Genomic DNA, 22621 nt, shown 5'->3' on the forward strand with positions numbered 1-22621 from the left:
CGTCCTATTAGAGCAAGTTTGTTTCCCTTTTATACAAACATGTAGTTATTAGTATGCTTAGCAAATTAACCATACAAATTCTTGGGTCTAGACCAACGGTTAGGTCAAGTTTCGTCGAATTATTAGAACGTTCAAAATTTAGCTGTTTTGCACGATTTTATTAAACTAACTTTGTTTTCCTTTTATACAAACTTGTAGTTATTATTACGCTTAGCAAATTCACCACACAGATTCTTGGGTCTATACCAACATTTGGGTCAGGTTTCGTCAAATTCTGATAACGTTTAAAATTTAGCGGTTTTGCACCGTGTTATTAAAGCAAGTTTATTTCCCTTTTATATAAACTTGTAATTATTATTACGCTTATCAAATTTTCCTCATAGATTCTTGGGTCTAGACCAACATTTGGGTCAAGTTTCGTCGAATTCTGAAAACGTTCAAAATTTTGCTGTTTTGCACGGTTTTATTAGAGCATGTTTGTTTCTCTTTTATACAAACTTGTAGTTATTATTACGTTTACCAAATAAATTCTTGGGTGTAGACCAATGTTTGGGTCAAGTTTCGTCGAATTCTGAGAATGTTGGAAATTTAGCTGTTTTGCACGATTTTATTAAAGCAAGTTTGTTTCCCTTTATACAAACTTGTAGTTATTATTACGATTAGAAAATTTACCACACAAATTCTTTGGTCTAGACCAATGTTTGGGTCAAGTTTCGTTGAATTCTAAGATCGTTCAAATTTTAGCTGTTTTGCACCGTTTTACTAATGCAAGTTTGTTTTCCTTTTATAAAAAGTTGTAGTTATTATTATGATTAGCAAATTTACCACACAAATTCTTGGTTCCAGACCAACATTTGGGTCAAGTTTCGTTGAATTATGAGAACGTTCAAAATTTGGCTGTTTATCAAGGTTTTATTCGAGCAAGTTTGTTTCCTTTTAATACAAACTTGTAGTTATTATTATACTTAGCAAATTTACCTCACAAATTCTTTTGTCTAGACAAACATTTGGGTCAAGTTTCGTCGAATTCTGAAAACATTCAAAATATAGCTGTTTTGCACGGTTTTATTAAAGCAAATTTGTTTCCCTTTATACAAACTTGTAGTTATTATTACACTTAGCAAATTTACCACACAAATTCTTTGGTCTAAACCAACATTTGGGTCAAGTTTCATCGAATTCTGAGAACGTTCAAAATTTAGTTGTTTTGCACGGTTTTCTTAGAGCAAGTTTGTTACCCATTTATACAAACTTGTAGTTATTATCATGCTTAACAAATTTACCACACAAATTCTTGGGTCTAGACCAACATTTGGGTCAAGTTTAGTCGAATTCATAGAAAGTTCAATATTTAGCTGTTTTGCACGGTTTTATTAAAGCAAGTTTGTTTCCCTTTTATACAAACTTGTAGTTATTATTACGCTTAGCAAATTTACCACACAAATTCTTGGGTCTAGTCCAACGTTTGGGTCAGGTTTTGTCGAATTCTGAGAACGTTCAAAATTTAGCTGTTTTGCACGGTTTTATCGTTCAACAATTCATCTTGTAAGACTCTCTCATTCGTCCCCCCTACAATACAAAATGATGAAATTATTGTCCGACGTACGATAGAATCTATACAAAATGGAGCTAGGCGATGGGAATCCATTGCGGTTGGTTACTTTCTGGGAAAGAGACCATATTTTTATCATGTCCAAAAGTTCGCCTTGTCAGCTTGGCTTGGTTTACGGGAGGTTAAGGCCACCTCAAATGGATTTTACTTCTTCCAATTCAAGACAATTGCATATATGGAAGAAGCAATTGAAGGAGGACCGTGGTTGTTCCAGGGGCAACCGATTGTACTCCAAAAGTGGGAACCGGGAATGGCAATGCGAAAACTCAAACATACACAAGTCCCAGTTTGGATAAGATTGAGATATTTGCCGGTTGAACTGTGGACGGTTGAAGGTCTTAGCACGGTGGCGAGTGGAATAGGCAGACCCCTATATCCGGATGCGATCACGAGAGCATGCACGAGATTGGACTTCGCGCGTGTATGCGTGATGCTAGATGTGAGTTCCAACTTACTAAAGCATATTATTATCATGATGCCTAAAGAGGAAGGAGGAGAAATACCATGCAATTTTTTTTTTTTTTTGGGTAAATGTAATTTTCATTAAGTAAAAAATGGTACAGTACAACAAAGTGATCATCAGGTGGTTTCTCCCTCGACAGGCCAAGGGATACGCCATAGTCTATACAAAGCTCGTGTACTGACAGAACTAGCTAATGAAATACTTATGATCCGTTGCCTGACATCATCAACTATCAATAGCGCCATGGTGCTCGGAGTCCTCTCTCTTTGCTCAAAACGTCTCAGGTTTCTCTCCCTCCAAATGTGGTAAACAGAAGATGCTAGTAGTGCTCGATAAGCTATGTTGATGATGTGCTTACCCCTCCATCTACGAGAAGCCCACTCAATGTGTTTCGCCCAGTCTCTATTGGGCCAGTGAAATCTTATCTTTCTCCGGATTGCTGTGAGACACTGTTGGCTAAATCTGCACTGGAAGAAGAGGTGTGAATGTGTCTCTGTTGCCCCCTCGTTACAAAGTATGCAATCGCCAAAGTGAGATAACCATGGTTTGTCTGTCGTAGGCAGCTTGCCAAGAATAGCAAGCCATAGGATGAATAAGTGACGTGGAATCTTTAGCGAGCCCGAAAGTAGTGAAGCCCAACCTACTTTCGGTCCTGGGGGATCAAATAAACTGTAGAGAGCCTGTGTTGTGGGTTGCCCCTGATCAAATCTCCATACGGTCCGGTCATCTCCTCCACGGATTGTGGGTAATACATGTGTGATCTCCAAGCACTCGAAATCCGTAATAAGCGGCCACTGCCATTCTCCTCCACTAATCACCGTGCTGAGCTTTGCTGATTCCTCAAGTCCAAGGAGCCTCGGTCCACGTGGAAATGTCTCAATAAGAGGTCCGAGGTAATGCCACGGGTCATGCCAAAGGTGAAATTTCCGCCCATCTCCGATTTGGTAGTCCACCATAGGGCGAAGAAAAATCCGCAGTCGTAGGAGTTTCCTCCAACTCCATGAACCTCCATGCTCTTGTATTGTCCATATGGAAGTGTCTCGTAACCGGTCATGGTATAGCCATTCAACCCAAATAGAGGTTCGATCACACTGAATGATATCACAGAGTTTCTTAGTCATTAAGGTTCGATTCAAGGTAGTAATGTCCTTGAACCCAAGACCTCCCTCGTCCATCGGCCTACACAATTCTTTCCATGCTACCTTAGCATAGCCACTATTTGTTGAGCCCTTCCATAAGAAGTTTCGCAGCCTCTTCTCAATTTCGTTCGTAACTCTCTTTGGTAAAATGAACGCTGAAGCCCAATTAAGCTCAACGACATGAGTACAGATTTAATAATTTGTACCCTACCGGCATATGAAAGCGCCATACCCTCCCAACCAGTAATACGTTTATCAATTTTCACCAATAATGGTTGACAATCAGCAATAGTTAATCTGGTGGCTAATAAAGGTAGACCTAAGTACCTCAGTGGCAAGAGTCCCTCCTGGAATCCAAGTGCTTCCAGCATCTCCTCACGTAAACCATGTGCTGACCGCGAGATAATAAGATGACTTTTCTGCATGTTCAGTCGAAGGCCCGACCAAACGGCAAATCGATCCAGCCCTCTCTTAAGGACCCCAATAGAGTCCACATCCGCACGGCAGAATAACAACAAGTCATCAGCAAATCCCAGCTGAAAAATCTGAGCTGAATCACACTTCCAATGAAAAGAAAAGTGCCCATCCTAGTCAATCATCTGTAGGTATCCCAAGTGTAACACCTCCATGACGAGGACAAAAAGGTACGGCGATAGAGGATCCCCCTGTCGAAGTCCTCTTGCACCCGAAAAGAATCCATGTGGCTTTCCATTCAATCTCACTAAGAAGGATGGTGTGGTGTGCACATCTGGGAGGTAGGCGTGACTGATTATATCCCGAGAAAATTTCCTGAGCTAGCATGATATTGTCTCCGACACTTCTGCCAGGAACGAATGCTGCTTGGCAAGGGCTAATGACTTTGTCCAATACCACACTCAATCTTTTGACTATAAGTTTGGCAATAATCTTGTAGAGGACATTGCAACAAGAAATAGGTCGAAAGTCACCAATGGACATAGGGGAATGTACAGGTTGAATATGAGTGGCTACCTCCTAAATATACAGGTTGTGCGTTCACCAAGCCGTCCAACCCAGCTAAACCACCAGTCTTTGTCTATGTTCCTAAAACGATACCTGCAAGGCCACCACCCATGCAGCCGACTCAAGGGATGGACAAACAGAGAGAGGGACGAGAGCTTCCTCACGGGGAAAACCAAGAGAGAATACCGCCGACTCAAGGGGTGGACAACCAGCGAAAGGAACGAGAGCATGAGCCGCCGACCCAAGAGGAGGACAACCAAAGAGAGGGACGAAAGCGTCCTCGTGAAAGAAGGTTGAGTCGTGAGGAAAAGGGTAAGGCAATTGTCGTGTATAATAGGTTTGATGCTCTAATTGCTAGATGATGCAGAAGATACACCTTGTGGTCATATACTGAGACCGGAGACTGAAATACAGACATTACATCATGTGTTAACCTCATTTGGAAGGAGAGCAATCTCAGACAACTTCAACACACGGAATGAACACCTACCACCATAGCGTTAGTAATAGTCGAGGATACTAGACAGCGAATGCATAGCATCATTTTGCCTAGATAGATCAGTACACGTGCTTTATTTAGACTGAGGCGTGTCCCTTGGCCTGTCAAGGGAAACACAGACTGAGGCGTGTCCCTTGGCCTGTCAAGGGAAACACCGCTGGTTGATCGAATTGTTTTATTTTCTTTCTTTATTTTTACTTAATGCAACTTACCTTTCCCGAAGTTTGTTTTCCTTTTATACAAACTTGTAGTTATTATTACTATTAGCAGATTTACCACACAAATTCTTTGGTTTAGACCAACGTTTGGGTCAAGTTTCGTCGAATTCTAAAAACGTTCAAAATATAGCTGTTTTGCACGGTTTTTAGACCAACGTTTGGGTCAAGTTTCGTCGAATTCTAAAAACGTTCAAAATATAGCTGTTTTGCACGGTTTTATTAAAACAAGTTTGTCTCCCTCTTATACAAACTTGTAGTTATTATTACGCTTAGCAAATTTACCACACAAATTTTTTGGTCTAGACCAACGTTTGGGTCAAGTTTCGTCGAATTCTGAGAACGTTCAAAATATAGCTGTTTTGCACGGTTTTATTAAAGCAAGTTTGTTTCCCTTTTATACAAATTTGTAGTTATTATTATCCTTAGCAAATTTACCACACAAATTCTTTGATTTAGACCAACGTTTGGGTCAAGTTTCGTCGAATTCTGAAAACGTTCAAAATATAGCTGTTTTGTACGGTTTTATTAAAACAAGTTTGTTTCCCTCTTATACAAACTTGTACTTATTATTACGCTTAGCAAATTTACACACAAATATTCTTGGGTCTAGACCAACGTTTGTGTCAAGTTTCGTCGAATTCTGAGAACGTTCAAAATATAGATGTTTTGCACGATTTTATTAAAGCAAGTTTGTTTCCCTTTTATACAAACTTGTAGTTATTATTACCCATAGCAAATTTACCACATAAATTCTTTGGTCTAGACCGACATTTGGGTCAAATTTCGTCGAATTCTGAGAACGTTCAAGATTTAGTTGTTTTGCACGGTTTTCTTAGAGCAAGTCTGTTACCCATTTATACAAACTTGTAGTTATTATCATGCTTAGCAAATTTACCACACAAATTCTTGGGTCTAGACCAACATTTGGGTCAAGTTTCGTCGAATTCATAGAAAGTTCAATATTTAGCTGTTTTGCACGGTTTTGTAAGAGCAAGTTTGTTTCCCTTTTATACAAATTTTTTGTAGTTATTATTACGCTTAGCAAATTTACCGCACAAATTCTTTGGTCTAGACCAACGTCTGGGTCAGGTTTCGTCGAATTCTGACAACGTTCAAAATATAGCTGTTTTGCACGGTTTTATTAAAGCAAGTTTGTTTCCCTTTTATACAAACTTGTAGTCATTATTACCCTTAGCAAATTTACCATATAAATTCTTTGATCTAGACCGATATTTATGTCAAGTTTCATCGAATCTCTTCCCATCTCCGATATGATATTGCACCATAGGTCGGAGAAAAACCCGTAGACGGAGGATTTTCCGTCAACCCCATGAACCCCCATGCAATTGAATCGTCCAGATGGATGTGTTTCGTAATCGACCCTTGTATAGCCACTCGACCCAAATCGAGGTCCTATCGCACCAGATGATATCACAGAGTTTCTTAGTCATTAATGCACGATTCAAGATCGAAATATCCATGAATCCTAATCCTCCCTCATCCTTTGGCTGGCATAGATCTCTCCAGGCTACCTTGGCATAACCACTGGTTGTTGTCCCCCGTGCACAAGAAGTACGCAGTCTCTTCTCAATTTCGTTAGTAACTTTCACTACAAGAAAACAGGGTATCAGATACCAAAATTTAGAGACGGAACAAAATCCGTCTTTATCAGAGACGGATTTAGAGATGGAACTCTTATTTATGATAAATTATTAATAACTTTTATTTTAGAGACGGATTTAGAGACGGATTTATAATTTCACTAAATTTCGTCTCTATTTCCGTCTCTGATACTGTTAAATGATTGCTTAAAAACCGAGATGGCTGAGAATTGGTTATTTCCGTCTCTGTTTCCGTAGCTAATTTTTTCTTTAATTTAGCACGGAAATTTCCGTCTCTCATGGTCTAAATAGGAATTTTTTAATTTATTAAAATATTAAAACACAAAAATAAGAATTTTTTTATTTATGTAATAATAATTAAGTTGTAATTATATGACATGATAATATATATATTTGTATAATTATAATGTATTTTTAGTTTTAATTAATTACAATAAAACTAAAAGTAAACTTTTTATTAATTTTTTTAATTTTTTTATATATATTTTTATTTTGAATTTTTTATATATATTATTTTATATTTAATATTTGATAAATTTTATAATCAAAATTGACCATATATTTAATATTTGATAAATTTTATAATCAAAATTGACCATATATTATAATTATTAATCAATATCATATTTGGAGAATAATAATATTGTGATTATTAATCAATATCATATTTGGATAATAATAAAACTAAAAGTAAACTTTTTATTTTTCTTAAATTGACAAGTAATTCATTTATAATTTTTTATTATTTATAAATTTATGTCAAAATTTAGTAATTCCTATGAATTAATCTAAAAATAATAATAATAATAATAATAATAATAATAACAACAACAATAATAATGATGATGATGATGATAGTTGAATAATTCTAATTATTATTTTATTTTATATAATGAGATTAAAAAGTTTAATCAATAATTACGATATCTTAAAATTCGGGCACCTGATTCATACGAAATTTAAATATATACAAGACTATGTCCATTAGATCATATCGGGCGGTATGATTTAAAATCACATGGTCTGATTCAACGATACACTGTCTTGAATGTTTACTCTTATGTTTTGAGTACGATATCTCGACATCCGTATATCCAATAAGTCTAAAACTTTACCAAATGTATTTTTTTGTAAGTTTTATCATATCTAACGGTCTGATCTAAATTTTGATGGCCCGATTAATCTATGTTGTTCAACAATATATGATGATAGTTATATCAATGTTATACTAACATTTATAAATATATAAATTTTGCAGATTGTGAACATATATTAATTTCAACTATATCTATGTAAAAATTTTATGATTCGATCTCATGATTTAAAATAATAATAATAATAATAATAATAATAATAATAATAATAATAATAATAATACTAACAATAATAATAATAACAACAACAATAATAATATAATAACAATAATAATAATAATTTATAGTAATACTAACAATAATAATAATAATAGTAACAATAATAATAATACAAATACTAATAATAATAACAGTAATAATAATAATAATAATTATAATAATTATTATTATTATTATACAAAAAGTCAAAAATCAAAAAGTCATCTCTTTCTCTCTCTTGTTATCGTTTTTCTTCCTCCTTCTTTCTCACTTGTGTTTCTTTTCCATTCCTTCTCCTCTCTCATTTCTTCCCCAAATCCATCTCGTAGAACCCTAACTCCAAACTCACGGCAACAAGGACAGCAGGTCGACAACGAGGACGGGGACGAGTACGGCTTCCATCTTTCTCCTCTCATTTTTTCTACAAACCCATCTCTTAGAACCCTAGCCCCAAACTCACGGGAACAAGGACGGTAAATCGGCAACGAGGAAGGCGACGAGTACGGATTCTCCAGGTAATCCTTATTTCTTTGTTGCATTTTACTTATTCTTCTTTTTTTTTTTTGGGTTTGGATGTGTTTTTAGCATCTTGTTTTTAGCAAAATTTTTGAAAATTTTTGTATCTAATGTTGTAATTTCTGGAATTTCTGGAAAATTTCTGCAATTTCTGAAAAATTCTAGTCTTGTGTGAAAATCTGTGCTTGGAGCTGGAGTACAACACTCTTTGTGCTGGTTGAGTGGATAAATGGCTTAGTATATGCTTAATTTTGAGGCAAAACAGTTGAATTTCGTTAAGGAAAAATCGGTTTTTAGTTGCCAGGTTTTTGCTTGTTGAAGAATCTTGGTGCTGCAAGCTTTGGGCTGAAACTTTATTACCAGTGTTGGTTCGCGGGTTGTGTGATACTAAGATCTGAAGAGAGCTGGAAAGTTTGTTCTTTTTTTAGTTTTTCGACTTGCAAATTTCTTGAATACAATTTCTTTTGGTTCTAAGCGTTCTTTTCTTTCCTATTTTAGTTGTTGGAGCGAATTGCTGTGAATTCTGAGCTTAAGCTAATATAGTTTTTGGGGGTTTATGCTGAAACGTGGTGGCCATTTAGTTGATGGGTTGGCCTGTGAGTTTCTTGATTGCATTTTTCTGTATGTGGGGCAATTGGTGAAGAAGATCTAGAACTGATGATGATAAAACCTTTCATTAAATGACTATCTTATTCTTCATTAAGATTGAGATACTTTAATACACATGTATTTAAATGTTATAATTAGGCCTAATCTGAGATCATTTATTCCTATTTCTTATATCAGTAGAAAAAAAATCTTGATCTTCAAAATAATGGTTAATTCATCTAGCCTCCTTTCTCTAAAAATTGCAGACTAATGAATATTGACCATAGTTGGATGTGGAGGCGCTTGGATGATAATGGGTTTCTTTTAGATGAATTCGTAACAAGGGTTGATCAGGAGTTCTTGAACTTTGCCTTTAATAATCCACGATTTCTGAATAATGGACAAATCAAATGTCCATGCTGTAAATGCGGCAACATAAGATTTTTGAATCGAAGTGATGCGCATTTACACATAGTAAAAAATGGATTTACTCGGGGTTATAATATCTGGTACGCACATGGTGAATCCTTGAACATAAGAGATGATGTGGGGGGTTCTTCAACCGCTCCTCAGGTAGAAACGTCTCGTTATAGAACAATGGTGATGGATGCAATAGGCCATGAGTTCAGCTCAAACTTCACGTGTGCTGAACAATTGCCTAATCCAGAAGCACAAAAGTTTTTTAACTTATTAAAAGATGCTGACAAACCATTATGGGATGGCTGCAAAAATCACACAAAACTCTCTGTTGTGGCGCAACTATTAAGTATCAAATCAGAGTACAATTTACCTGAAGCTTGCTATGATCGACTTGTGTCAACAATTAAAAGCATGCTGCCTGAAGATGAAAAGTTGCCAGATAACTTCTACACGACCAAAAAACACCTAGGTAAACTTGGTCTAGGTTACGAAAAAATTGATTCTTGTGTAAACAATTGTGTATTGTATTACAAAGAGAACAATGGCCTTCAAGAATGCCCTATATGTTATCATCCTCGACATAAGCCAATCAAGGCAGGATCACGGAAAAAAGTACCTTTCAAGGTGTTGCGTTATTTGCCTTTGATACCTAGGCTCAAAAGGCTATATGCATCTAACTACACCTGTGAGCACATGACATGGCATGCAAATAATCCTTCGAGCCAGGAAAGTATGGCACATCCATCTCATGGAGAGGCATGGAAACATTTCGATCGCACTCATCCATCATTTGCCTCAAATGCACGAAATGTGCGCCTTGGGTTATGCACAGATGGTTTCAGTCCATTTGGGAATTCTATTACTCCTTATAGTTGTTAGCCTGTTATTATTGCTGTATATAATCTTCCCCCATTGATGTGCATGCAAAAGCCTTTCTTATTCCTGAATATGGTTATACCGGGCCCAAAAAGTCTAGGAAAAAATCTTGATATATTTTTACGTCCATTAATAGATGAGTTGAAAATATTATGGACAATTGGGGTGCAAGCTTATGACGTGTGCAAAAAACAAAATTTCAACATGAGAGCTGCTCTTTTATGGACGATCAGTGATTTCCCTGCAAATGCGATGGTATTTGGATGGAGCACTCATGGGTTGTTGGCATGTCCTTATTATATGGAAATGACAAAATCTTTCAGACTTCGTTATGGAAGGAAGGCATGTTGGTTTGATTGTCATCTTCAGTTCTTGCCTCCTGACCATCCTTATAGAAGACAAGCCTACATGTTTCGGAAGGGAAAATATGAAAATGATTCTCCACCTATGCGCTTAACTGGAGAAGACATGCGACAAAGGGTGGATAAGCTTCCTGAAACCATCTTTGGAAAACTACCAGGTGGTACACACCCAATTGATGGATTTGGCAGGACACATAATTGGGTTAAAAGGAGCATATTCTGGGAGTTACCATATTGGCACACAAATCTTATCCGACATAATCTGGATGTCATGCATATCGAAAAAAACGTCTTTGATAATATCTTTAACACCATTATGGACGTTAAAGATAAAACAAAAGATAATGTCAGATCTCGAAAAGATTTGGAGTTGTATTGTAGTCGTACTGAGATGCATTTGTTTGAAGGTGCAAATGGAAAAATCTACAAACCCAAGGCACCATATACTTTAACTAAAACACAGAAGAAAAAATTGTGCTCTTGGGTAAAATCATTAAAGTTACCTAATGGGTATTCCTCAAACATTGCTCGTTGTGTGAATGAAGAGGAATGCAAATTTTATGGAATGAAGAGTCATGACTGTCATTTGTTCATGCAAAAATTACTCCCAATTGCATTTAGAGATCTACTATCGAAACCTATTTGGGAAGCACTGACTGAACTCAGCAGTTTCTTTAAGGATCTATGCGCAACTATATTGCGTGTGGAGCACATGCAAAAACTTGAGAAGGACATTGTTGAGATATTGTGTAAGTTTGAGAAAAATTTTCCCCCAAGCTTATTTGATTCTATGGAACATCTACCAGTTCACCTTGCGTATGAAGCTAAGGTTGGTGGACCTGTACAGTATCGATGGATGTGTCCATTTGAGAGGTAATTTTTTTAAGTTCAATTATCTTATATAATTAGAAAATATAAGTTATCTTGTGTAAATTAAAAGTTTAACAAATTTTAGGTTTCTATACCATTTGAAGAAAAAGGTTGGAAATCGAGCTCGAGTTGAAGCATCAATTGTTGAAGCGTATATGATTGAAGAAGTCTCAACATTTTGCTCTTCATATTTTGAACCACATGTAAAATCCAAATTAAATCAGGTTCCACGAAATGATGATGGAGGAATGATAGATTCTTGTGAAAGTCTATTTTCTACACATCCTGGACGACCACTTGGTTTTAGAATTGCAGTTAGATATCTGGATGAGGATGAGATGAAGGCTGCACATAGATATGTCTTGATGAATTATGAGAAGATTGATCCATTCTTGCAGTGAGTGATCTAACTCATGCATTATGTCCTCACAAATGTTTCTTATGACTTGTGTCTATAATTAACATATGATCATCACAAATTCTGTAGGAAATTTGATGAAGAAAATAGAAAACAATTTCCAAGAATAACTGATATGGAACTTGAAACATTGCGGGACACAAATTTTTCTCGGTGGCTACTTGCTCATGTAAGTAATGGATTACTTTCTAACAATGTATATATTACCATATTGAAAATTATGTTATTTTATAATTTTTTTTTCTTATATTCGAGATACCCGTAACGAAGTTGACGACCTCATAAAAAAGTTGGCTTATGGTCCCAGTCGACGTGTTTCTTGCTATAAAGGATACTTTGTGAATGGATTCAAGTTCCACACTTTGGAGTACGGGCATTCTAAAGCAACATCAAATTATGGTGTATGTGTTTTGGGGGGTACCTACAATGAATATGAAGTGGATTATTATGGAATTTTGAAAGAAATTATAGAATTGGAGTATTTTGGTAAATGTAAATTTCATTAATAAAGAGTAATGGTACAGTACAACATGTGATCATCAAATGGTTTCTCCCTCTACCCAAGGGATACGTCATAATCTATACAATGCTCGTGTACTGACTGACGCTGCTAAATCAACACTAAGAATCCTCTGCCTGACGTCATCGATGATTAGGGTACTCAAAGTGGCCTGTATCCGCTCAGTATGTTCAAATCTCCTCAAGTTCCTCTCCCTCCATATGTGGTAGACACACGATGCAAGTAGTGTACGGTAAGCTATTAATAATGTGCTTACCTCTCCATTTCCGTGTCGCCCATTCAATATCTGTTGCCCAATCTCTATTGGGCCAGTGAAAGCGAATCCTTCTGTGAATCTTTCTGCGAAATCTCATAAAGGCACTGACGACTAAATCTGCATTGGAAGAATAAATGTGGATGAGATTCCGTAGCTCTCTCATCGCACAATATGCACACCCCCCAGTGAGATAGCCATGATTTGTCCGTGGTAGGTAGTTTGCCAAGGATTGCGAGCCATAAGATGAACGAATGACGAGGAATCTTCAAGGAGCCCAAAAGTAGTGAAGCCCATCCTACTTTCGGCTCAGAGTGATCAAATAATCGGTAGAGGGCCTGAGTAGTAGGTTGCCCTGCGTCACATCTCCACACCACCCGATCCTCACCTCCAAAAATAAGCGGTAGGTTATGTGTGATCTCCAAACATTCAAAGTCTGTGATGGTAGGCCATTGCCATTCTCTTGCTGAAATCACCGACCTGAGTTTTGCTGATTCTTCAAGTCTAAGATGGCGAGGACCTTGAGGGAACCGCTCGATAAGTGGACCCAAGTGATGCCACGGGTCCTGCCAAACAAAGAATCTATCTCCATTTCCAATTTGGTAATCCACGATAGAGCGAAGGAAAGGACGAAGCCTGAGTATTTTCCGCCATCCCCAAGAACCTCCATGTTCACGGATAGTCCAAATCGATCTTTCACGTAATCGTTCTTGGTAGAGCCACTGAACCCATATGGATGTCCTGTCACACTGGATAACATCACATAGTTTCTTGCTCATTAATGCGCGATTCAAGGTGGAGATGTCCTTGAACCCAAGTCCCCCCTCATCCATCGGTTGACACACATCTTTCCAGGCTACCTTGGCGTAACCACTAGACGTCGTACCCTTCCATAGGAAATTCCTCAACCTCTTCTCGATTTCATTGATGACTTTCTTAGGTAATATGAATGCAGAAGCCCAATATAAACTCAATGCTGAGAGCACAGATTTGATGATTTCTACCCGCCCAGCATATGATAATGAAATCCCTTCCCATCCATTAATACATGCATCAATTTTTGAGATAAGCGGTTGGCAATCAGAGATGGACGACCTAGACGAGATTAAGGGAAGACCTAGATACCTCATTGGAAGGTGGCCCTCCTGAAAGCCCAAGATCTCCAACATCTGGTCCTTCAAATTTTGAGCCGAACGTGAAATGATTAAGTGAGTTTTTTGAACATTCAACCGAAGACCTGACAACTCCGCAAACCAGTCCAATCCCTCCTTGAAGACTCTGATGGAGTCTAAGTCAGCTCTGCACAATAAGAAGAGGTCATCTGCAAATCCCATCTGAAAAACCTTAGAGCTCTCACACTTCCAATGATAAGTGAATTGGACGTCCTGTTCAATTTGTTGTAAGAATCCCAGATGTAAAGCTTCCATAACAAGAACAAACAGATAAGGAGAAAGTGGGTCTCCCTATCGTAGTCCTCTCGCTCCAGAAAAGAACCCATGAGGTTTTCCATTGAGCCCAATCGAGAATGATGTTATGGAAACACACTCCTCAATCCACCTTGTAAATGTAGGTGGAAACCCGAACAACTGCAAAACTGCTAACAGGAAGTCCCACTCCACCGTATCATAGGCCTTCCTGATATCCACTTTGAGTGCGCATCTCGGGGGTAGGCGCATCTGGTTATATCTCGAGAATAATCCTGGGCCTAACATAATGTTGTCCCCAATGCTTCTTCCCGGAATAAAAGCTGTCTGACATGGGCTAACTATCTTGTCCAGTAGCACACTAATTTTTTGGACAAGTAGTTTCGCAATGATCTTGTATAAAACATTGCAGCATAAAATTGGTCTAAAATCATTAACCGACATAGGAGTATGTACCTTTGGGATCAGAGCCAAGATCGTGGAGTTGATCTGCTTCAGAAGTTTTCCGATAGTAAAGAATTCTAGTACCGCCCTCGTAACTTCTTCCCCCACCACAGGCCAAGCCGCTTTGAAAAACCCTGACGAGTAACCATCAGGTCCCGGTGCCTTGTCATCAGCAATATCAAACACTGCTTGCTTCACATCATCCGCCGGAGTGGAAGGAGTAATTGATTAGCTTCCTCATCAGTGATACAGTGCCTTTCCCACGGTCTAAGATAACGAATATCCATTGACAGCCATCTTCTGGTACCTCCTAAGAGGTTCTGATAGTATGAGACAAACTCATGGGCGACCTCCCCTAGATCCGTGTGTGTGTTACCATTCTCATCATTGATCTGTAAGATTCTTCTCATTACTCGTCTCTGTGCAATTTTAAGAAAGAAAACCCGGGAACATTGGTCTCCTTCTTTTATCCACTGCATCTTGGCTCTCTGTTGCAGCATAATTTGTTCGAGTTTTGCCGCTTTAGCATAAACGATTCGACAACAATGCTCCAAAAGTAAATATAGCTCATTTTGTCTATCCGAGCTCACCAACTGTTGTGCCTCATCAAGAAAATCTTTGGCTAGTTGGACATTCAGTGTCAAATCCCCCTTATTTCTCCTCTGTAGTCTGAAGATTGGTTTGAGAGCCTTCAATTTACGTGTCACAGCAAACATCGGTACACCAACAATCTCATGATGCCAAATGTTCTGCACATTGGGGATAAACTCAGGTGATCGGGTAAGATAGTTGTCGAAGCGAAACATACCTCCATTATGTTGCTGTGTATCCCCATGTAACACAAGTGGAGAGTGGTCAGATGTCCGTGGTGTGAGGCTGTGATAGGATGAGGTAGGGAACCGTGCCAACCAACGATCATTAATAAGAATTCGGTCCAATCGCTTCCATAAACTCCGCGTGGATGAGCTGCAATTATGCCATGTGAACCATTCACCTTGCAAGGCAGTGGAAGGAGCCCCGCCTCTAGAATACCGGCATTAAATTCTTCAGTGGCCATCCTTATGTCTCCTGAAATGCCACATACCTCGTTTAGGTCACGTACTGCGTTAAAGTCCCCTCCCACCATCCACGGGACATCAGAGCATTGCTGAGCGAGTGTTCCCAGTGTAATCCACAGATTCCGTCGGTCAATCACCTCAAATGCACCATAAACAACAGTGATAATAACAGGTTCATTGACAACCATATTAGTAACCCGATAGTGAATAAACTGATCTCCCAAATCTAATATATGGACATCAACAACATTCTCATCCCAGGCTAACCAAATACGATTACCAACATAAGTATAGTCTACAAACCATTTCCATTGCGGAAGTAAAGAAGATTGAATATGCATAACATTATTCAAGCACACACGAGTTTCGAGAATGCCCAGGAAGTGTAACCTGTATTCAGAGACAAGGTCCTTCAACGCGAGTTGATGGTCTCGTTTATTCAGCCCACGGACATTCCACATAGCTATGTTCAACATGGATCAATGTTAACGGGGCTGCTTGTGTTAGGACCCCCAGTAGGCTTATCTGCGTCGTCAATTAAATGCAAAGCATCAAAGGCATTATATATAACTATTACCTTACCCTTATCGCTGTGTTTGGGAATGTTGTGTTCAGCATGCTCGGTGTCTGCCCCTTGTTCTTGTACAGCAGCATTCATACGTTTTGAATTCCTTGCACCATGTCTCTTTTCAGGTGCGGTAGTGGTGGTGACGTTAACTTTTGGCACGTATATCGTAACCGGTGGCTTCAATTGTTTCTGGGTTTTGTTCAGTGAACAATCCTTCGTCGTGTGTCCCAATGTAATGCAGCCTGTGCATTTTGGGGGGAGCCATTCATATTCAATGTCCACCTTACACGGTGTTTCACCTCCTTCTTCATCCGGTGTCATGATAATGATATGTTTTTTCAACTCATGTGCAACATCAATCATCACGCAAACACGAGCGAAGTCCAGTCTCGTGCATGCTCTCGTTATCGCATCTGGATAGAGGTTTACCCACTCCACTTGCAACAGTACTCAATCCTTCCGTCGTCCAATATTCCATTGGAAGGTGGCGAAGTCTAATCCAGACGGGCACCTATGTATGCTTAAGCTTTCTCATAGCCATACCCGGTTCCCACTTTTGCAGTACAATCGGCTGTCCTTGGAATAGCCACGGGCCCCCTTCTATTACTTCCTCCATGTCGATAACTGTTTTGAATTGGAAAAAATAAAAACCATTTACTGTCGCCGTAACCTCATGTAATGCCGGCCAAACCGAATGCGCATATTCCTTCAAGTTGTAGTAATACGGCCTTTTCCCCAAAAAGTATCCGACTGCCGTAGATTTCCATCTTTTGGAACCATCCCGAACAATTTTCAATGTTGGACGCACAATCACTTTTCCGTTTTGTACCGTAGGAGCTATATAGGAAAGTGTCTTACGAGTTGAGTTATTGAATGCTTGGGCAATTTTGTCATCAACTGTTCTTGATGAATATGCGTGTAATGGAATATTCCCGACAAATAATTCCGTAGGAATGGCAACCGGTTGTTGAATTAGAAGGCTTGTTTTTTCAACTTTTTGACCAAGTGTGATGTCAGCATTGACATCAGCAGTGATGTCAGGAGTGACATCAGTAGTGATGTCATTAGTGATCTCAACATAATCAGCAATGACATCATCATTGACAGCATCATCAGTGACATCATCATACATGTCATCCTCCATGTAATCATCCACATCACCTCCACACAGCGCCACATCACCTGCATCCATTGACACATCATCACCAGCTTCATCCAGCCCGTTCGCCGGCGAACTGGCCGGAAAAACGACAGCTTTCTCCTCAGCCCGTTTGTCCATCGTCGCGTTTGCTTTCCAAGCTGCACAGTCGCCGGAAACTCGATCTGTTGTCTTCTTCGCGAAACCAGGAACTGCAGTCCTATTTTCTGGTGGAAGGTGGATCTCCCCCGTTTGATTTCTGGTCAGCGAAACAGGTACAGAGCAGCGCAATAACGGGCGAAGTTTCGCCGCTGCTGCTTCCATTTTTGAATCGCCCTTACCATACTTGTCTTTCCATCGTTTCTGGAGTTTTTTGAGGGCAGCCATGGAGGCTTCATCTCCATCGACAACACGGTTGGCTAGCTTCAGAAATTCCTCAAAGTTAAACTCTGTCACCGGCAAAGAAGAATCGCGTCCTCCATTGACGGTGCCTTTGGAGCTTCCAAACCCTAATTTTTTTTTCCTTCCAATAGCTGCAAGGTTGCATCTTTCTCCATGGGTGATTCTCCTACACCCCTAACGATGCCTTGGAAAACATCAGATTCCGACGACTTTTCAGGCAACGACGTTTCAGGTTCCAAAAACCCTAAAAATGGCGGCGCCATTTTTGAACCTGTAACAACACTCAACCTTCGTTTTTCCAGCACAGAAACGTTACCACTATCCTCCATGCTTCCTTCCCGTCCATTTCCCATCGAAACACCGACGAGAATCGCTACATTTGAAAACTCCGTCCCTTCATCTTCCTTGCGCGAGATCTGGTTTTTTGCCGAATTTCCACCACCGCCGTCTCTCTGCCGGCAACCACCACTCTCCCCCACTGCCCCTTCATCGGCCTGACCGTCCTCTCCGTCTCCCAAGTCACCGGTCGGAGTTTGCATGGACATTGCATTAGTGTGTGCGTTTGTTGGTGTGTTAGTGTGTGCTAGTGAAGAGAGCATTTTTTTAGAGAGAGAATTTTTTTGAGTATTCCTACTGATCTACAAATTTTGTTTCTGCGTTTGGGTCAAGTTTCAGAGTTGGACGCACAATCACTTCCTTTGTATCTAATGTACTTTTACAGGAAGAATACCTTGCAAAAACGGGTTGTACTGATGTTTCTTCACAGTCTTCTTTCGATATCTCAACTTGGTATGATATCACTGGAGGTCCTTATAAAGGACGCTTATATGGATTTGGATGTAGCTCCTCATCTACAAGTTCAAGTTCAGTTAGTTCTACTGTTAAAGCATCTGACCAAAAGATTAATGAGTTAATAAAAGCTGTGGAGGAATTTTCAAGACGAGAAGAAGAAAATAGAAAGTTTTTTGAAAGTGCTCTTGAAGAAGCTCGAAAGAGGGAGGAAGAGGCTCGGAAGAGGGAGGCAGACCTACAAGAATTAGTTCGAAAACTAATTCAAGATGTGGGATACACAAACCATTAATTTGCTGGTGGGTCTGGACAACAGGAGCAACAACATTCCAGGAAAGATAATTAGTTTATTTTTTCTATTCGTTGTTTATGACTTAGTGTATGTTGCTTTCGGTTGTACTTTGACTTATGTTTGTTGACTTGTAAGTGCAGACATTGATATTATTTGGTAGTATTTGAATGATGACATCAATTATATTAGTGTTGTTGTATTATGAGTATCTTTTTTGTTAATATTTGTTGTTCTTGTTTGGGAAATTCAAATTTTTGGTATTGATGGAATGTATTTGATGATATATGACCAGGATATTAATTTGGGTACAGAAATTAAAAAATATATCCAAAAAAAAAAACAAAAAAAATTAGAGACGAATTTGAGACGAAAAATTTGAAAAATTAGAGGCCGAATTAGAGACGGAAATTTGTAATGTTTTAGAGACGGAACATTTTCTGCGTTTTAGAGACGGAAAATAGCAAACAAATACTTTACCTTTAGAGACGGATTAGAGACGGAAAGTTCTTTTATTTATCGACGGAATCAGAGACGGATTGCCTACGGAAATCAGAGACGGATTACACTTCAACTTTCTTCTCCTTTGTCGACGGAATTAGCTACGGAATTTTCCGTCTCAGAATTAGAGACAGAATGTTTCCGTCACTAATAGTTTAGCCACGGGGCTTCCAGCCACGGACTTCGGCGACAGATTTTTCCGTCGCTAATTTGCTTTAGAGACGGAAATCCTACTTTCAAAGACGGAAATTTCTGTCTCTGATACCTGTTTTTCTTGTAGTGTTTCTTTGGCAGGATGAACGCCGAAGCCCAATATAAACTCAGCGACATGAGTAGAGATTTTATAATTTGTACCCTACCAGCATATGAAATAACCATACCCTCCCAACTCGCAATACGTTTATCAATTTTCAGCAATAATGGACGACAATCAGCAATCGTTAATCGAGAAGATAATAGAGGTAGCCCCAAATACCTCATCGCTAAGACTCCCTCTTGAAACCCGAGTGCTGTCAGCATCTCTTCGCGTAATCCTTGTGCTGAACGTGAGATAATAAGATGGCTTTTCTGCACATTCAGCCTGAGCCCTGACCATTCAGCAAAGCAATCCAATCCTGTCTTAAATACTCCAATAGAGTCCATATCAGCACGACAGAATAGCAACAAATCATCAGCAAATCCCAACTGAAAAACCCTGGCTGTATCACACTTCCAATGGAAGGAAAATAATTCGTCCTGGTTAATCAACTGTAGAAAACCCAAGTGTAGGACTTCCATCACAAGCACGAACAGGTATGGCGATAGAGATTACATTGTTGAAGCCCTCTGGCCCCTCTAATATAGCTGTTTTGCACGGTTTTATTAAAACAAGTTTGTTTCCCTCTTATACAAACTTGTAGTTATTATTACCCTTAGCAAATTTACCACAAAAATTCTTTGGTCTAGACCAACGTTTGGGTTAAGTTTCGTCGAATTCTGAAAATATTCAAAATATAGCTGTTTTGCACGGTTTATTAAAGCAAGTTTGTTTTCCTTTTATAGCTGTTTGGGTTAAGTTTCGTCGAATTCTGAAAATATTCAAAATATAGCTGTTCTGCACCAACATTTGGATCAAGTTTCGTCGAATTCTATACAAACTTGTAGTTATTATTACGCTTAGCAAATTTACCACAGAAATTCTTTGGTCTAGACCAACATGAATTCTAAAAACGTTCAAAATATAGCTATTTTGCACGATTTTTATAAAGCAAGTAGCTGTTTGGGTTAAGTTTCGTCGAATTCTGAAAATATTCAAAATATAGCTGTTTTGCACGGTTTATTAAAGCAAGTTTGTTTTCCTTTTATACAAACTTGTAGTTATTATTACGCTTAGCAAATTTACCACAGAAATTCTTTGGTCTAGACCAACATTTGGATCAAGTTTCGTCGAATTCTAAAAACGCTCAAAATATAGCTGTTTTGCACGCTTTTATTAAAACAAGTTTGTTTTCCTTTTATACAAACTTGTAGTTATTATTACGCTTAGCAAATTTACCACATAAATCCTTTGGTCTAGACCAACGTTTGGGTCAAGTTTCGTCGAATTCTGAAAACGTTCAAAATATAGTTGTTTTGCACAGTTTTATTAAAGCAAGTTTGTTTCCTTTTTAATACAAACTTGTAGTTATTATTATGCTTAGCAAATTTACCACACAAATTCTTTGGTGTAGACCAACGTTTGGGTCAAGTTTCGTCGAATTCTGAAAACGTTCAAAATATAGCTGTTTTGCACAGTTTTATCAAATCTAGTTTGTTTCCCGTTTATACAAACTTGTAGTAAATATTATGCTTAGCAAACTTACCACACAAATTGTTTGGTCTAGACCGACATTTGGGTCAAGTTTCATCGAATTCTGAGAACGTTCAAAATTTAGTTGTTTTGCACGATTTTATTATAGCAAGTTTGTTACCCATTTATACAAACTTGTAGTTATTATCACGGTTAGCAAATCTACCACACAAATTCTTGGGTCTAGACCAACGTTTGGGTCAAGTTTCGTCAAATTCATAGAATATTCAATATTTAGCTGTTTTGCATGGTTTTATAAGAGCAAGTTTGTTTCCCTTTTATTCAAACTTGTAGTTATTATTACACTTAGAAAATTTACCACTCAAATTCTTTGGTCTAGACCAACGTTTGGATATAGAATATTCAATATTTGGCTGTTTTGCATGGTTTTATAAGAGCAAGTTTGTTTCCCTTTTATTCAAACTTGTAGTTATTATTACACTTAGAAAATTTTACCACTCAAATTATTTGGTCTAGACCAACGATTGGGTCAAGTTTCGTCGAATTCTAAAAACATTCAAAATATAGCTGTTTTGCACGGTTTTTATAAAGCAATTTTGTATATGGGTTAAGTTTCGTCGAATTCTGAAAATATTCAAAATATAGCTGTTTTGCACGGTTTATTAAAGCAAGTTTGTTTTCCTTTTATACAAACTTGTAGTTATTATTACGCTTAGTAAATTTACCACAGAAATTCTTTGGTCTAGACCAACGCTTGGATCAAGTTTCGTCGAATTCTAAAAACGTTCAAAATATAGCTATTTTGCACGGTTTTATTAAAATAAGTTTGTTTTACTTTTATACAAACTTATAGTTATTATTACGCTTACCAAATTTACCACACAAATCCTTTGGTCTAGACCAACGTTTGGGTCAAGTTTCATCGAATTCTGAAAACATTCAAAATATAGTTGTTTTGCACAGTTTTATTAAAGCAAGTTTGTTTCCCTTTTATACTAACTTGCAGTTATTATTATGCTTTGCCAATATACAACACATATGCTTGGGTCTAGATCTACGTTTGGGTAAAAGTTTCGTCGAATTCTGAGAACGTTCAAAAGTTAGTTGTTTTGCACAATTTTACTAAAGCAAATTTGTTTTCCTTTTACACTAACTTGTAGGTATTATTACGCTTACAAAATTAAGCACACAAATTCTTGGGTCTAGACCTACGGTTGGGTTAAGTTTCGTCGAATTCTGAGAACGTTCAAAATTTAGCTGTTTTGTACGGTTTTATTAAAGCAAGTTTGTTTTCCTTTTATACTAACTTGTAGGTAATATTACGCTTAGCAAATTTACCCCACAAATTCTTGGGTCTAGATCGACGGTTGGGTCATGTTTCGTCGAATTCTGACAACGTTCAAAAGTAAGCTCTTTTGCACGATTTTATTAAGGCAAGTTTATTTCCCTTTTATACTAACTTGTAGTTATTATTATACTTAGCCAATTTTTTTTTTTTTTTTGTAAAAGT

At 38.1% G+C, this 22621-nt stretch overlaps 2 protein-coding genes and 1 long non-coding RNA gene across 3 annotated transcripts; all 3 read left to right on the plus strand.

The window, feature by feature from the left end:
• Positions 8133-9104, plus strand: LOC110011979. Its single transcript, XR_002287068.1, has 2 exons — positions 8133-8401; positions 8700-9104. It is a non-coding gene; the product is annotated as an uncharacterized LOC110011979 (long non-coding RNA).
• On the plus strand, positions 9261-10289 carry LOC105162403. The gene has a single exon (XM_011080398.1). The coding sequence runs from the start codon at positions 9261-9263 to the stop codon at positions 10287-10289; it is 1029 nt and encodes a 342-aa protein (XP_011078700.1).
• Positions 10010-18615, plus strand: LOC110011978. Its single transcript, XM_020693725.1, has 3 exons — positions 10010-11521; positions 11604-12105; positions 18465-18615. Exons 1-2 carry the CDS (start codon positions 10326-10328, stop codon positions 11917-11919), a joined length of 1512 nt encoding a protein of 503 aa, XP_020549384.1. The 5' UTR covers positions 10010-10325; the 3' UTR covers positions 11920-12105; positions 18465-18615.

This window comes from Sesamum indicum, linkage group LG5 (assembly GCF_000512975.1).
Source record: "Sesamum indicum cultivar Zhongzhi No. 13 linkage group LG5, S_indicum_v1.0, whole genome shotgun sequence".
Classification (NCBI taxonomy): domain Eukaryota; kingdom Viridiplantae; phylum Streptophyta; class Magnoliopsida; order Lamiales; family Pedaliaceae; genus Sesamum; species Sesamum indicum.